This window comes from Sinocyclocheilus rhinocerous, unplaced genomic scaffold (genome assembly GCF_001515625.1).
Source record: "Sinocyclocheilus rhinocerous isolate Xijiao unplaced genomic scaffold, SAMN03320098_v1.1 scaffold2850, whole genome shotgun sequence".
Taxonomy (NCBI): domain Eukaryota; kingdom Metazoa; phylum Chordata; class Actinopteri; order Cypriniformes; family Cyprinidae; genus Sinocyclocheilus; species Sinocyclocheilus rhinocerous.
In genome coordinates, this window is record NW_015643753.1 from 252,138 (window position 1) to 270,505 (window position 18,368).

At 36.1% G+C, this 18,368-nt stretch overlaps 3 protein-coding genes across 3 annotated transcripts; all 3 read left to right on the forward strand.

Moving 5' to 3' along the window:
• The first annotated feature begins 7,052 nt into the window (after window positions 1-7,052).
• Window positions 7,053-8,129, forward strand: LOC107757678 (B2 bradykinin receptor-like). The gene has a single exon (XM_016575240.1). It carries the CDS (start codon window positions 7,053-7,055, stop codon window positions 8,127-8,129), a length of 1,077 nt encoding a protein of 358 aa, XP_016430726.1.
• Window positions 8,130-12,277: 4,148 nt separating this feature from the next.
• Window positions 12,278-13,237, forward strand: LOC107757679 (ovarian cancer G-protein coupled receptor 1-like). The gene has a single exon (XM_016575241.1). The coding sequence runs from the start codon at window positions 12,278-12,280 to the stop codon at window positions 13,235-13,237; it is 960 nt and encodes a 319-aa protein (XP_016430727.1).
• A 3,860-nt stretch (window positions 13,238-17,097) lies between these two features.
• LOC107757680 (psychosine receptor-like) lies at window positions 17,098-18,144 on the forward strand. The gene has a single exon (XM_016575242.1). It carries the CDS (start codon window positions 17,098-17,100, stop codon window positions 18,142-18,144), a length of 1,047 nt encoding a protein of 348 aa, XP_016430728.1.
• Window positions 18,145-18,368: the final 224 nt, after the last annotated feature.

An 18,368-nucleotide genomic window follows, 5' to 3' on the forward strand; every position in this document is an offset into this window, starting at 1 on the left:
ACCATTATGTATAAAATGCCCATAGCTACAAATGAACCCTTACATGCATGGTGTCCACTACAGTGCACAGATATTTGGAAGCCATTTTAAACCATTTAAGTTGTAGCATCATGTCCCTCCCAACCAACAACTGTGAAACCCCCAAAGTGTTGTCTATGATTACATTTAACTGTTGTCTTTGTATCTTTGTTTTTGTTTTGAGATATTGCATAACATATTCAAAAAGGTGGAGGGAAGAGGAGATGCACCAAGTGACTCAGGAATAAGTGTTAAATATGATGCGATTTCAATTTTTCCTGTCTCTTTGGAGTGTTACAAGCTCTTGGTGCATAAAGAAGATCTGTAAAGTTGCAAACACTAAAGTCTCAAAACCAAAGAGATATTCTTTATAAAAGTTAAGAGTTAACCACGCCTACCTAAAACGGCTCGTTCTAACACGCCCCCACATATCTACCTCACTATGTGGGAAGATTTACATAACGCCGCCCAAATGTTCACGCAAACAAAGGCGGCGTAACTTTTATTGTCTCTGTTGCCGTCGCGGCCATGTTGTGGAGACGCTGTGTGTTTCGTTGTGAAATACTTTGAGGGGCGTAACATTTCCGTCTCACGCTTGAGGTATTCGGCCAATCACAACGCATTGGATAGCTGGCCAATCACAGCACACCTTGCTTTTTCAGACCGATGAGCTTTGTAAAAATCGACACGTTTCAGAAAGGCGGGGCATAGAGGAGAAACAATAATGTACAGTATGTGGAAAATAATGTGTTTTTTGAACTTTAAACCGCATAAACACATTTCATTACACCAAATACACAAAATAATGTTCTTTTTAGCAGCATCATATGACCCCTTTAAATCTTTTTATTCTCAGAAAACCAGACAGGTACAAAAAATATATTTCAGCTAAATGTCAGGATGTCAGAAATACATTAATCCAGATTTAAACAATATTTCTGTCACGACAACTCTCGGAGGGATTGGCATGGTAATGTACATGATAATGTTAATGTATTTGGTCTTGGCGGAATAGATCTACTATGCTGCTGCTGCGGCAGAGCAAGTACCGAGACTTGCTACTGCCAATACATCCACAACATGCTGCTGTGAGCATGTAAGAAGTACTGCTGCTGCAAATATAACATACATTAAATAACCCCCATATAGCATACATGAATCACCCCGTAGCAGATCTATACAGGTGGAGCTGGGGAAGGTGGAGGGTTTCTGAAGCAAGCTGCAACTGCTACGGCAAGCAATTAGTCATATATTTGAATGTTGAGCAGCGAGCTCATTGGAATACAATATATATATATATATATATATATATATATATATATTTAAATAAGTTAAATTTTCCAAAAAGAAAATGCAGCATGCAGCTTATTTTTATTTCTGGAGGGATTGGCATGGTAATGTACATGATAATGTTAATGTATTTGGTCTTAGTGGAATAGATCTGCTATGCTGCTGCGAATACATCCACAACTTGCTGCTGTGAGCATGTAAGAAATACTGCTGCTGCACATATAACACATATGAATAACCCCTATATAGCATACATGAATCACCCCGTAGCAGATCTATACAGGTGGAGCTGGGGAAGGTGGAGGGTTTCTGAAGCGTGCTGCAAAACTGCTACAGCAAACAAAAGCCAGGTATTTGAATATTAAGCAGTAAGCTCATTGGCTACCGATACAGGAGAGAACCAATCAGCAGCCATGTGACAATGATGTCGCCAGGTCAGATTGAGCTAGACCTATCGGACTAATGTTAATTAATCGAATTAATGTTCTTATGTGTATTCATTCCATTTTCTTGTAGAAATTGTTTAAAAACATGTTTTTTAAGACCACATATTGAGTTATATTGATTCACTTTTTATACCTTTGATGCATGGTGTCCACTGCAGTGGACAGATATGTAACTCCTTCAAAATATAATATATTGACAAAAAAAGTTAAAAGTAAAAACAAACATGCGAAAAAAAAATATTACGTTGTGATTTAATAATTCATGCATGAAAGTGTTCAAATGAAAATGTATAATGTTTAATACGTCAGTTTTGATGTGATTTTGAAATGTTGTAAATAAAACTGTGTACATTTTCATTTTATGTTTTGAGATGCTAAAAATCAGAAATGGCTATGTGGTGTTTTTTGGAAAAGAAAGTTTTTGTATGTTAATGCTAAAAATCATTAAGCTCTGAAACTAACAGTAAAATACAGTCAAATTAGTGTTATTTTAGTATCACTGAGATACTATTATAGTTTTTATTAATATTTACATTTTTATATTTTCCATTTTCATTTTAAGTTAAAGTTTTATTCATCAAGGTTGCACAGATGTTTCTACGTCATTTCGAAGAAAAGTGTTTCCTAAATGAATATAAATGTATATTTATACATATATCCTTATCCTTACAAAATATTGCAGAGAATACAGTGACACTCCTGTGATACTTTGTTCAAAAAACATGGTAATATCACAGCTCTTTTTGTCTGTGTAATGCACGTTAAATAGCAGACAGGGACGGACAGACAATGATTTCTGCAGACTGTGTTTGTTTCCGGGGTAAGAAAATGACTAGTTTGTTTTTAAAGAACAGACTTTCCAGTAATGACTCAACACCCGTTCCTCTTTGTGAGTCTATGAATAACAACCTCCTAAATAGTGTTTTTCCAGCGATACTTCAATGGCCAGACATGTTTTTTAGAGGATTGTGGTTGGTAACACAGAGTGGTGGGACCTTCATGATTGCGGATGGGTGGCTGTACTATAATCTGTCAGCATTCCCTCAAATAAAGCATATATTAGTGGTATAAATTCATCATAGTCTGTAAAACAAAACCTCCTTCTTTAAAAATAAAATCTGTTGGCTGCATAGCCAGCGCTTCAAACATTTTTATGCAACACTAGCCCCGTGGATTAGATTTTTAGGGGTATTTTTACCTTTGTGAGGGCTTATTTCTTTTCTAAACACATGAAACAAATCCAATACCACAACTGAATGGATTAATAGAAATACATTCTCAATCTGAATCACTATAACAGTTGTTTTCCACATTCAACTACACATTCATCAACAACACTCGCCTCTGAAACTGTAGACAAAATAAAAGTTATCTTAGAAATGAGCAACCAGCCGCAAAGCATTTTTAAGTTCACTAAACTTTGGTACTTGTGCCTGCCTACTATTTTTTTCAGTTTATAAAAAGTTCACTCAAACTACCTTTTTGAGGTCAACAAGTTCACCTGCTGCGTAAGCGGTCGACTGAATTACCAGTTCACTTTTAGAAATGAGTTTTACTAAATTCAGGTTAAAGTAAATGAAAAAAATGTTAGTTTGGCAACTAGCAGAAACTAGCAGAAATAAAGATTTTAAAATTTCTTTGTTAAATAAAAACAATATTTTTGTTTTTTTATTTGTTTTAAGTGTTGCATTTTGTTTAGAGTCATCAATGCAGTATTTACTTTTGGTTATGTTTCTTCAATTCTCTGAATATATTGAATATAATAATTGCTTCATAAATTAGTACATATTTGAACTCTTACATTGTGAGGGTCATACATGCATCAGGATGAAAGATCTTAATATAAGACTTAAATCTGACTTTTAAAAAAAAAACTAAAATACGGAAATGAAAACAAAGTATAAAATATTTTTGTTAAATAAAAACAAAGCTAAAATATTAATAAAAGCTATAATAGTATCTCAATTGTACTAAAATAATACTGGTTTAATCTGTTTATAGCTCTGCAAAAGCAATCTCAAACTCTCCGCTTCACAGAATCTGATCTCATGTTGTCAACAGAACATCCAAGGTAAATATTATTAAATATTATTGTGACTTTGATAATTCATATATGCATTCCATATTAAATATAAAAATATTACTCCTTAAAACATCAAGGGAAGACTAGTTGTGATAACGTTACTAGTATAAGTTATTCTGCAAGAGCAAGTTTTTGTGAATACAGAATAATCTGAGAGTCACTGCAGTGTCTGCAGAAGCACTCAAGAGACCCAGAACTGATTGCTAGGAAATCATTAGAGGTACATTTGTGCTCATTGCAGATTAAATATTTACACACTCCCACAGCAACAACACATCTGAAGCTAAGACTGACCTCTGTTGGTAGATGTGTTACATTACAAGTGTCCATTATGTGGTATTATGGCTAAAACCTTTTACAATACTACATCTATCTATCTATCTATCTATCTATCTATCTATCTATCTATCTATCTATCTATCCATCCATCCATCCATCCATCCATCTGTCTGTCTATCCAAATCTTTATCATTATATAATCCACTATCCAACTGCATAGCAATCTTTTTGCAGCCATCCAGAATATCAGTATTTTTCTAGAATACTGTACGGCCCATCCATCCATCCATCCATCCATCCATCCGTCTGTCTATCCAAATCTTTATCATTATATAATCCACTATCCAACTGCATAGCAATCTTTTTGCAGCCATCCAGAATATCAGTATTTTTCTAGAATACTGTACGGCCTTCAAAACCTTTGAACTACTTCAAACTGAAAACCTTCAAACGTACAACATCAAGCTTTTTAAACTACTAGAAATGTTCAGGCTTTCTCAAGCCAATACCAAAGTTTGTCTTGACAAACTTTTTTTATCTAGTTATATAATATGAGCTCATAAAAACTGCATGTATAAATAAATACAGATGATAAAAATGTCACACTGCTTGACTGCCCAATTTGCGTCATTTTCAGTATTATATGTTCTATTAGTATTATGTGAAATATATAACCCTTGATAACGAACCAAGCCAATTAATTCCAGCACCACACCAGAGTTTTGGCCAACATACTTTATGTTTGCATTACACTGAAGGCTTCATCTGTCTCCCTTCAGTGTGTTAACAGTGTTTGTGTCTCCAACTAGGGAAGAAAAACTCTTGAGTATAAACAGATTCAGCCTCAGCAGCGGCTCAAAGGCTCTGGAGGAATGAGGCTGTAAAGACTGAGCTGTTCTCTGTCTCTTGCTGAACGCTCCTTCTGCAAGAACAGGAAGACTGAGGTGAGGAGAAAGCCAGGAATATCAGTCCACCAGAAAATACAGAAAACATAGAAAAACAGACAAAGTAAGGTAAGCAAAGACGATATATTATTTATGATTCAAAGTTTGTGCAATTTTTTAAACAATAAATTCAAGTTAAAGTTCCCCAAATTGGAGATCATGAGGTAATGAAAAGCTTGATTAAATCAGAAAAAATTTCAAATTAAAACAAATAATTTCAAAGTATAAACAATCAAAATAAAACAGTTAATAAAAATATTGTAATTAATATTTTAAATAATATAAAATAATATTTGTTTACCTGTAAGTCATAGGACGATTAACCAACATCAGGGAATCATGAACATGTATATGTGTTGTTTAATAATTGAAATATTAACTTTTACCTCAGAGGGACTTCAAGAAAGTATTTTAGATCAAAGTGGTTTGGATGACAAAACAAATCCCTGCAATAACATTATTGTGTTATCCCTGACACATTATAAAGTGTAACTTAAGAGTAATTTTTTCTTTTCTTTTTTTAAGTATGTTTAGATTAGACCCCAAATGTAAACAAATATACATCAGAAACCAAAGTTCTAAAACAGCAGTTCCCAAATTTAAATTATTATAATTTTAATAGATTTCCATTTCGATATTTACACTTAAGAATCTAAATGCTTTTTGGAGTCACTCTGGAATAGATTAGACACCAATTTTCTGATTTCAGTTCAGAAAATACGTTTATTTTTATATTCTCTGTTTTCGTTTTAATTTAAAATGTTTAAAACATTTTCTAATTCCTATTGATTTTTATTGATTTTTTTTTTTTCATTTTCATTTCAGTTTCAATTATTTTGTACAAGTTAAACCACATTAAAATGATAATCTAGCTGAAATAAAATAAGGTTTGTAATATTTTACTTTAATAGTTTACTTTATTTCAAGCCACTGACGTTTTTTTTTTATGGTTTTAGTTTTATTTAACTATTATAACCCTGGTTCAGAACTACACAGATGGCACCGATAAACTAATAATTAAACTAATAAAGTTTTAAAACAGCAGGGTAACACTTTACTTGAAGGGGTGTGCATAAGACTGACATGACACCTTCATAATCATGACATGACACATGTCATGAATATGAAGGAGGTTTTATGCATGTTTATGACAACTGTCATTAAGTGTCATTCGCTCAGTTATGCAATTTTTAATGCAAAGATGACATTGTCTGAGATGTCTGTTATGGGCTATGGTTAGGGGTAGGGTTAGGTTAGGGTTAGGTCAAATAATGTCATATTTGCATTAAAAATGACATAACTGAGCGAATGACACTTAATGACAGTTGTCATAAACATGCATAAAAAACCTTCATATTCATGACATGTGTCATGTCATGATTATGAAGGTGTCATGTCAGTCTTATGCACACCCCTTCACGTAAAGTGTTACCACAAAAACAATAACAGTATATCAATGACAGGGGTGTGCATAAGACTGACATGGCACCTTCATAATCATGACATGACACATGTCATGAATATGAAGGAGGTTTTATGCATGTTTATGACAACTGTCATTAAGTGTCATTCGCTCAGTTATGTCATTTTTAATGCAAATATGACATTATTTGACCTAACCCTAACCTAACCCTACCCCTACCCTTACCCCTAACCATAGCCCATAACAAAGACATCTCAAACAATGTCATCTTTGCATTAAAAATTACATAACTGAGCGAATGACACTTAATGACAGTTGTCATAAACATGCATAAAAAACCTTCATATTCATGACGTGTCATGTCATGATTATGTAGGTGTCATGTCATGATTATGAAGGTGTCATGTCAGTCTTATGCACACCCCTTCAAGTAAAGTGTAACCAACAGCAGTTCCCAAATTTAAACAATTATAATATTAACAAATTTCAACTGAAGTAAACCAATTGAGAAGACTGCAATACGTTCATGATGTTCTAGCTGATCTCCAGCAGCTCTTTTATCTTCTAGAATGCAGTCAGAGCTTGTGTCATTGGCGACGCTTCAGCCTCCAAATGCATCCGTCACTCCAGCATACCTGGATTTTTTCAACACAACAGAGTGGGAACTAGTCTACTCCATCATTCCACCGTACATCTTCACCGTGTGCTTGACAGGAATTCTGGGAAATTCTGTCGTATTGCTAGTGTTCCTGCTCCAGGGAAGCCGCTGGTCCGTGCCTGAGATCTACCTCGGCAATCTGGCGCTGGCTGACCTCATCCTACTAGTCTGTCTGCCGTTTTGGGCCATGAACATTCTGAACTATTTCATGTGGTCTTACGGAGAGATCATGTGCAAGGTGGTCAACCTCTCCATCAACGTCAACATGTACACCAGCATCTACATGCTAGTGATGGTGAACGTGGACCGCTACCTCGCGCTTGCCTTGACCATGAAGGCCATGTGGCTGCGACGGAAACGCTACGCCAAGTTCATTTGTGTCGTTCTTTGGCTGTTTGGTGTGGGAATGGGAGCTCCGACAGCTGTCATGCGAAAACTGAAAGATATTCCAGGTCACCGAGCCGTCGAATGCCATCTGGATTATCCTGACACGACTTGGAGACTCGCTCATCTTCTGCAGCTGAACCTGGTGGGCTTCGCTCTGCCGTTCCTGATCATCACGTTCTGCTGCATCAATATCATCCGGGCTTTGAAGCGACGGAGACACATCAGTTATTGGGAGGACAGAAACGACAAGAAGGCTACGGCCCTGGTGTGCGCCGTCACCCTGCTCTTCCTCATCTGCTGGGGTCCGTTTCACTTCGTGACTTTGCTAGACTTACTCTGTGATCTAAAGGTTTTGGATGAGAATGAGTGGTCTCACTTTCTAAACATCGGAAGCCAGTTTTCTGTGTACCTTGCGTTCTCAAACAGCTGCCTGAATCCGCTGCTGTATGTTTGCTCGGGAAACTATTTCAAGAGGAAAGTCAGCAGCATCTATAACAGAAGAAAACGCTCCTCGGATGTGACTGCGCTTCAGCGGACGGTTCTAACCTCTACGACAACCAGCAATCAAATCAAGCCTGTTGTGTTATATGAGAAAGACTAGAGTAAGATATGTTTACAATGTTCTAGTATTCTATTTCTAGTATTGATGCAATTATGATGGTTTTAATCAAACACATTTTCATAAAAATTTCTCAATTTCTTTCAATAATTTCATAAATAAAAATTAATTTGAACCTGATTATCTTAATAAATTTGTTTGATTAAATACATGAATTAATGAACTGATTGATTGATTGATTGATTGATTATAGAATATATGTGACCCTTGCTGGCAAAATTAGTCTGAATATGCATGGGAATATGCATAGTAATTAAACATCTAAAATGATCTTTATTTGTATGTTTTCTGAGAGGTGAACCTTTTTCTTTTCCAATGCTTGACAACTGGTGCTTCCCCTCAGCACAAGTTTGGTATAGTTTGTGAATATTCATAGCGAATTCTCGATGGCATGAGTCTGAAGCAGTGAAATTTGATTTTCTAACCCATGCTGATGTAAATAAAACGATCACGCTGACTGACACATCCAAAGCGTGTGAATAAAGATGCGTCTCTCAGACAGCGCGCGATCCCGATATACGCAGATCACGGTATTTTAAAATATCTGTCTTGGCTGATTAATAATCTGTTACGTCTTCAGTGAACATTTTGTGAACTTTTGGGGGAAAACTTCTGATGTGTAATAGTATATTAGATCCGTGCATTACAGTAGGTCTTAAAATATAGGCTGTCTGTCTCAATGTTAATCTAACAATAAAAGAGGGAAGTAACTCCCGGACCCCGAGGGCTATCGACGTGGGGGTGGTCTCATTCGAAAGGGGGCCTCGAGACGTACACTCGGTTCGGCGTTCGAGATGGTTCCTCGAGCTGAAGGGATCCCCCGAATTTGGTGCGGATCCGCCACGCCATTACGGAGATATTGCCGTTCAAAGTTTCAATGGTATTCCATACGCTTAAGCTTTAAAGCATTTCATCCAGGTCGCCAGTAGCAGACAATGGAGCGCACTCTGCTGGACAAACTACGTAATCACACCATTTACAAGCATTTTATCTACGTTTTGTGTTCTGTAAAAAAAAAATGTGCATATTCGCTGATACCGATATATCTGCAACAGGCTCATATCGGCCGATAAAATCGGCAAAACGATATTTCGGTCGGGCTCTAATAGTAATTATTATTAAGAAAAAACTGAAGGAAAAGATGCAACATTGCTAGGTGATTTTGCTTTGGGAATTTCCAAAAACTTTAATTTGTTTTCTCAAAACAAATCATACATCATCATTTTGAAGGTTTTTTAATGGAGATTGTGGAGGAAAAAAAAACAGCTAATTTTTGAAAATTTGCTCATTGCTACTCATTTTGCAGCACAGATCACATATTACAGAACAATGACATTATATGCATTAAGTACTTTTCAAATAAATAAATAAATATATAAATAAATAAATCCCTGATACTTCAAGGTTATTATTTTTTTTTATCTGATTAACTCTACGTGTAGGGAAAATAAATCAATCAATAAATTTATAGCAAGATTTTACAAAATTGCATGATTTTTCTAGACATAATTAAAAAAAAGAATAATAATAACAACAACACTCATCATCATCATCATCATCATCATCATACTTTTAAAATCTGAATTATGGCAGGCTACATAATTAATTCTGAAGGAAAACAATGTGTTTTTATAATAACGCAAGAATATCCCAATGTGAGCATTGAGCACCAAAACAGCCAGACACAAGAACAGCTTTTTCACCCAGGACATCTTCCACCTAAACAATAGCCTACATAACACATCTCAGGACTGTGCATCTGGAAACAACTTATCAAACCTTTTCATCTGTAAATAGCACATATGCACACTCATAATTCTGTCTATTGCTATTTTTCCTCTATATTTTATTACCATGTTGTTATTTTTATTTATTGTTTATTTTCTTTATTATTAGAGTTTTATTTCATTTTATTACCTTAAAGTATATGTATGTCTGCACTTTGTCTGTACTTTCTGCACTGGAAGCTCCTGACACTTGGCAATAAAGCTCTTTGTGATTCTGAGTCTGAAGTATATGCACAGTAACATACTATCATAACCAAATGCACAATAACATATTTTGGCTCATTCTGGCTTTAATTTAGCCAAAATTATTGTTAAATGCTGTTCTGGACACTATAGCTCCGTTCCTAAACCTGTGTATTGCCTACATAGACAACGTTATACTCCGGTGTCTTTCACACAGGACGCCGCCATGTCATGGAGACGCTGTGTGTTTCGTTGTGAAAGCGAAACTACTTTGTTTGGCCTTCCAAAAGAGGACGATATCTGCTTCGTCATGCCTAGAGCTGATCCGTGCTGGGCGCTGAGGAAATACATCAACTTCGTGCTGTGGATCGCCGGATCGGCTTTCACCGATGAGCTTTGTAAAAATCGACGCGTTTCAGAAAGGCGGGGCATAGAGGAGAAACAATAATGTACAGTATGTGGAAAATAATGTGTTTTTTTTAACCTTAAACCGCATAAACACATTTCATTACACCAAATACACAAAATAATGTTCTTTTTAGCAACATCATATGACCCCTTTAAAACATAGCATTTACATTCAACCAGCCGTGCTGGCGAATGAATGTCATTAATTAATTAATTATTAATTAATTAATAGGGGCTGCAAATCTGTATTACAATGAGTCATCAAATTGAGTTATTAGAATGAAACTTTGTCAAATAAAACGTGTTAACCTATTTCAAAAAGCAGGCACTGAAATTGTAATTTCAATTATTTTTGCACTTCATAATGTTGTGTTTCTATGTTTATTATTATACCTTGCTGCTAACTTGTAAACATGCAAATACTCAACTACGGATAAGCAAATTCTCCTCTACTAAACCACACATACCTGTGCCATCATCTCCCATCAATCCCATGAACCCACCAGGACATTTATTAGGAACTGCACCGTATCATACAGGGTTTAAATTGCAGTAGTCTGATCTTCAGAAGTACAGTATGTACTTTCTCCACCACCAGAACACAATTCTAGTGTACTACAAATACAAGAACTGGGATGCAGCCAGGATGTAATACTTCACTTCAGAAATGACATATACAGTCAGGCAATTTTCCATGCAATTCTTCACATAAACCACTCTCATTTCACAAAGTACATCACATGTAAGATGCTTCAGTTATCTCTGTTAATCCAGATGTGTAAACTTTCCATACGTACGGTATGATAACACTTCTGCATCTGCAGTTCATCAGTCTAAAAGGAATTTGTGCAGAAAGGTTTTATGTCATGAGCTGGTGAGACAGAAGAACAGGTTAGAGAAATGTTTAAACAACCGTCCAGATAAAATACTGCTGAAAAGTGTCAAATACTAAAACTGTAATTGAAATCTGATCAGCAGTTTTTTAATTGGTTAGTCTAATAAATCTAAAGCAAATGAGAATTAAAGGGCTTATTTAATACAATGTGTTGTAGGACGTGAAGTATTTATATGGAATACAGATGGTCTTAAATGTTTACCATTAATAAGACCATCTGTATTCCATATAAATGGAATACTGTATTCATGACAAATACTTGTAAGACAACTCAGGCCATTTTATGTTTGCAACTAAAATAAGCAAATTAATCTTTTCCATTTATGACAAAACTTAAGAGTTTAGATTAGAGATGAACATTTATTAAATATTGAATAAAAAAATAAAAAAAATAATTAAATAAATGGAAGTGATTGCAAATGTATTAATAATCCTAATCAATTAATTAATAAATTAATTAAATGGAAGTGATCCCAAATAAATGGATTTGATTAGGCATTAAAAAGAAAACTTTAGACATAGATAGATAGATAGATAGATAGATAGATAGATAGATAGACAGATAGATAGAGTTATCACAAATGTATGGTAAGTAATCCTATTAAATAAATAAGAAAATACATACATGAATGGTAACTGATCCCAAATGTATGTATGGTGATCGTATTTATTAAATAAATGAATATATAAATTTGATCCTGGATGCTGTCATACTGTCCTAGTTCTTTTTAAAACATGATTTGCATGCCTTGTTTTTCCGTGAAGGCAACGCCTACTCACAGTATAGTACTAATTCACTGGAAGTACCTGAGAACGACATTCACCTTCTTTAGAAAAATGATACTTTAGCATCTACCATGGACCAGAACGCTTCTGTAAACGGGACTCTGGAATCTGGGATCTGCCTACATGGAAACGCAGTGGAGCGGTACATGTACCCGACGGCTTACTCGCTGTTCTTCATCATTGGATTTCCAGCAAACTGTCTGTCCCTGTACGTGGCCTGGGTTCTGATGAAGAAGGGCAATAATTTGGCGGTTTATCTGATTAATTTGTCAGTCGGAGATCTGCTGTATATCCTAACTCTACCCATTTGGATCGTGATGGCACTCGGCTATGCGCTGAACGACAGTCTGTGCAGCATTATAGCGGTGGTCATGTTCAACAGCTTCTACGTGGGTTCAGGCTTTCTGTGCTGCATCTCTGTGGACCGATATTTAGCCATCGTGTTTCCGCTGCATTTCGCACGTGTGCGAGAGGTCAGAACCACCGTGTTGGTGAGCATCATCGTATGGCTGGTAGAGATCGTGCTTCATGTGGGTCTTCTAACCTACACAGAGGCGATCGGGAACTTTTCTGGCAGTCGTATGTGCGAGGAGCCGATGATAATGAGTGCCGCCGCCGCAAACGTGGCCATCACACGTACGGTCCTGGGATTTCTGGTTCCTGTGCTCATTATGATCTTCTGCTTCGAGGAGATCATCAGGGCGCTGAAGAAAAGCACCTCTACTGTGGTCAGCGAACGGAGAAAGATCTGCCGCCTTCTCTTCTCTCTCCTTTTCACCTACTTGTTGGCTTTTACGCCCTTCCAGGTGGTGATGTTCATCAGAGGACTGCTGGAGCCTGGAAACTGCAGCGTCGCGCACAATCTCAGGGACGTTTACATGGTTTTTGTGGCCACAACGACAATAAACAGCGTTTTAGACCCCATCCTTTATTGCCTCATAAGTGACAGTGCCAAAAATGAAATGAAAAGACTTTTTAAGCTCTGTGAGGAGCAATTCAGTAAGATTTACTCATCTGTGATGAAAGACTGACATTCTGAATGTTATTAACAGACTGAATATGTTTCTCATGATCCTTAGCATGTAAAATCAGACTTGGAATTATAGTCAGATTTTTTATTTTTTTTTTATGGAACAGTTTACTGAACCTTTTTTGAGTATCATATTTGATACATCAGGCTTTTATGGCTCATATAACATGATATTTTTATAATAGACTATGGAGGAAAAAACTGCTTAACTTTATTTCAGAGACTCAAACTGAGCAAAATATGCAATTTGGTGTAATTTATATGATAAAAAAAAAATTATAATGCTTGTAATGTAAATCCATGAGATCTGACAGTATAGTGGATACTTACATAAAATTATATAAATATCAGTGGTCACTCTATATCTCCAGTAATGTCTTTGTAAGATGAGACTGAAATGATCCAAACATATAATGCAATGCAATCCAATGCTGATTGAGAGCTGAAGAAATAAAGTCTCTTCAGAAGATGTGAGATGTTCTGGAGGCTTGTGAAGATCATTCCTCCGCTGAGGAACAGTGAAAGTAAAGCTTCTGGAAACAAACGCTCCTCAAAAGATCCTGAGGATCAGATTTGAGACTAAAACATGATTGATGGAGAATCAAGTAAAGCTGAGCTGCTTCAGTCCAGTAAGTGTTCATCTGGAAATATTACTAAAGTTATTCTTACATTAACCTGATAAAAATCAGTAAACATTTGACAGCAGAAAGACACGTGAAGCAGCAGCTGGTGGACATTTGTACAATTACACTAAAAAGGACATTTCCTTGATTAAAAAGTCAATCAGATGACAGAAGGCATGGAGCAGATGGATTTTCAGCACAATTTTTATCATTTACAGGCCTTACAAATTTGTGTATCAAATATGATACAGTAGCTTCATAGGGTTAAACTCCTAAAGGCTTCTTTTTAAAAAAGTTTGTAGGCCTATACAAAAATAAATTGTAAATATGTGTGAAATTTTTTTATGACTTCACTGATGATTTTTGATGGCGTGTGCATTTGTTTCCAGAAAAGAAAAGAGAGTTGTGAAACATATCTTATCTGCTGCAACAAACATGCAAAGCTGTTATTGAAATATTGTCTGTGGTTTCTGAAAGATGTTTGACTTCACCTGTTCATCTGGCAGAAATGCAAAACAAACCACTGCTATTAAAACACTTGATGTAAAGAGGAAATGGCTCACCTAAAAGGAAAGTTCTGTCATTATTCACTCACTTACTCACGTTGCTTAAACCCATAAGAATTTCTTTCTTTCTACTAACACAAAGAACACAGACAATGGGAAATTTAGCAAAATGGTGATGTAGCTTGTTTGACAATGACTTTGCTTTACTTAAACTAGGGATGTAACGATTAACCGCGAGCCGGTTGAACATCGATTCAAATATGTGACGATTCAAATCGGTTGAGATGCTAAACAAATCGCGATTCATTTAGGAGAAGGAGTTTATATGAATGCATGTCTGAGGGGAACTTACTTTATATGAAGTTTATATGGTATTTTTTCTTTTCATCTTGCCATAAGTGCAGCGCTGCTTTGTTTACAGCGGAAACCAAGGAAACGCTTTAAGCGCCACCTGCTGGCAGAGAGTGAATCTGCTAAATGAGCGCTGTTAGGCGCATATCCAATCGTTTGTGCGGAGAGTGGAAGCTAAAGCACGCTTTGCAGGACATGGAGGCGTCAGCGCGATCACTTGCATTTTTTTTTAATAACAGTGGAAACTTAAAAATACACCGTCATTTTTGACGGCGAGTCAGAATCATATCAACTTGTGGAAAATGGGCGTCCGATGACCCCGTTAAACGTGGCACAAAAATGCTGCCGTATAGGCTACTGAATGCAAACACAATTTTGGCACAGCAGCCCAAAATCTAACAAAAAAATTAATTAAAAACAAACAAAAAAAGTAAAAAATAGTGAGGGGATATTTGAATTATTTGTTAATAAACTAATGTTTTCTGAGTCAATGTTGCAAAAATGAATTTGACGAACCTGACTCGCTATCTCCTCATTGGACTTGCCTTTAGAGAGAAATGCATCTTTACGGATTACATAATGAAAGAGTTTTTGTTTTTGATTTGAATTATTTCGTTTTAAAATAGTAATTTAAAGCATTCTGTAGATATATTTATCATGTCGGTGAAGAGCTCCTGCTCAAGACCAAGACGACAGAAAGCGCATCCTGTTTGTTTTCCTTATTTTACAAAAGCACAAGGTTTTGTTGATATTGCGAGTGCACACATGTGAAAATTCCAACTATAGGCCTACTCTGAGTAGTACTTTTACTACTCACACTACAGTTTTTGGAAGGTAATGGTACTTTTACTTGAGTATATTTTTTCAGTACTCTTTCCACCACTGGTGGTTTCTACACACTGTGGTTAAACAGAAGCAAACAAGGAAGTGATGTTTGCTCTTACTTCCTCCCATGGGTAGGAGATCGTTGTAACGTGCAGTTCTTTCATGTATATCTTTGTAAATCTTATCATAATTCACATTTTTGACCAAAAACTGATTTCTGAATCTCTGCACTTATGGTGAGTTTAGATTTGTCTCTTCAGATAAATATTCAGCACATTGGCTTTTCATGGTGTGGCACGTTCAAAGGTTTGTTTGGTTGATTTATTGCAACATTCTAGTGAAGCTACAATGTTATTCTAGTAATATTTGGGCTGTTTTGTGATAGATATTGTAGGTCAGTAAATAAATCTGCTTAAAGAGAAAGTTCACTCCTTCTGTCATCATGTACTTGCCCTCATGTCACTCAACTCGTGTAACATTATTTATTTTGTATAAGAAGATCTTAGGCAGAATATTGACCCGGCTCTTCCGTACAGCAAAAGCAACCAGTGACTGTTAAGCTTAAGCATCGACAAAATATCGAAAAATAGTCCATATATTACAATACTGCAAGTCTATATTACAAGGAGGGTACATTACAACAAGTCTTTTAAATCAATATGATAGTGTTGCGTGAGGAAGAGATGAAAATGTAGCTCTCGAATGGCTTAAAAATGACTTACATTTTATGCTTTTATCCAAAAGCATCTTACATTGTATTAAAGGTGTTTCATGTATTCCTAGGGAATCAAATATCAGTCTCTACTGTTTGATCTACATCAGAGGTTTGGGATCACCATGATTTTTCTTTGAAAGAAACTGTTTTTTTTAATTCAGCAAAGATGCCTTAAATTGTTCAAAATTACATTTTCAATGTTACAAAACATTAATATTTCAAATAAATGCTGTTCTTTTGAACTTTCTATTGAGCAAATATCAAATGTATGACAGTTTCCACAAACATATTCGACACCATAACTGTTTTCAACATTGATAATAATCAGAAAAGTTTATTGAGCAGCAAATCAGCATATTAGAATGATTTCTGAAGGATCATGTGACACTTTGCATTACAGAAATAAATGGCCTTTTATAATATATTCATATTCGCTATTATAGCAAAATAGCTATTTTTGTAATAGCATTTCACAATATTACTGTTTTTACTCTATTTATAATCAAATAAATGCTGCCTTGGTGAACAGAACAATCAAAATTCTAAAAATCTCAATTTAAAATTAAAAACTCTTATTGAACATTTAAAAAACTTCTAAATCTGCCATCATATGACCCTAGGTGACTTTATTTTTTTTTTTTCACCATTTTTGACCATGACAGCATCTGTCCACATTCACTTATAGAAAAGAGTAGCAAGAAAAGAGGTCTGGAGCCATGTTGAATAAGCTACAGTTTTGCATGAATAATTTGGTTCATAATTGCTATTCTACTGTGAAGTAAAACTATCCCACAAAATAATTAATGTTTATCTCTAAACTAGCTGCATTGAGATGAGCATAATGGTCGAATTGATGAACAACTCCAGCCCAAATGAAACAGATGACTGCTACCCGTCTGCACATCCTGAAAAGATGGTATTCGTAGGCCTGCAACTGACTGTGATCCTGATCGGCATCCCGTCCAATGTCTTCTTCCTGTTTGTGTCGTATCGGCTCATCTGTCAGAAGAACGAGCTGGGCGTCTATCTGTTTAACCTGGCTCTCTCGGACCTCTTGTTTATCATGTGCTTACCAGTGTGGGTTCAATTCTGTCTTTACGATGTGTGGCCTCACGGCAAGACGATGTGTGTTGTTTGTGTTTTCCTGCTCTTCACAAATTTCTACACCAGCGCTATGCTTCTGAGCTGCATCGCGGTGGATCGCTACTTAGCCATCGTTTACCCGCTCAAATTTTGCACTTTTAGAAAGCGCAAGACTGCGGTCAGCATGAGCATTGCTGCTTGGATTTTTACTGTTGTATTCAATGCAATGACCGTGCATCCAGACAGTATCTATGATGTGGATAACTCAATCTGCTTGGATTTATTTCCTTTGCCCCAAAGGCAAAGAGTAGTCAACGTTGCTCGTTTTGTTGTAGGCTTCCTCATTCCTGCATTGGTTGTGGGTTTCTGTTATTGGCGAATATGTTCGGATGTGAAGAGAAACCAAACGCTTGGATCGATGGAGCGCCGGCATGTCTTCAGGCTTCTTGGATGCATTTTGTTGACCCTTTATTTGTGTTTTGGGCCTGTGCACATCATGATGGTTTTGAGGGTTTTGCTGGAGGATTGTCCATATCCCAACTGGCTCTTCTTCGGATATAAGGTCAGCGTCTTACTCTCGATGCTCAACTGCCTGGCTGATCCACTTCTGTACTGCTTCATGAGCAGAACGGGTCAAGCCAGCGCTTCAAATGTGTTACTCATCCTCAGGAGAACATGGAAGAAAGAGTGTCAAAAAGAGTGTCAAAAAGAGATGGAACAACAAAACAACCAAATCCTTGGAACTGGTACCGTTCCAATCACAGAAGCACCCTTTAGGACTGAATTCAGCACTGACCACTTGTGATCGGATCATGCTGATGTTTATATAAGCTATACTGTTTTAAAAAGAGACTGGACTAAAACTAAGGAATGAAATAAAGCGTTACAACTTTACAAGCTGTACGTTCAAACACAAACTGTCTGCCTAAGCTCATTTATCTAAAACATCCAGGTTGTAAAAAATTCAAAGAAACTATTCCTTTATTAAAAATCACTGAAAGAAACGATAAGATATTTTTAATAAAGGAA

Coding starts and splice junctions, on each gene's coding strand:
- LOC107757678 (XM_016575240.1), top strand. CDS start 7,053: ATGCAGTCAGAGCTTGTGTCATTGGCGACGCTTCAGCCTCCAAATGCA.
- LOC107757679 (XM_016575241.1), top strand. CDS start 12,278: ATGGACCAGAACGCTTCTGTAAACGGGACTCTGGAATCTGGGATCTGC.
- LOC107757680 (XM_016575242.1), top strand. CDS start 17,098: ATGGTCGAATTGATGAACAACTCCAGCCCAAATGAAACAGATGACTGC.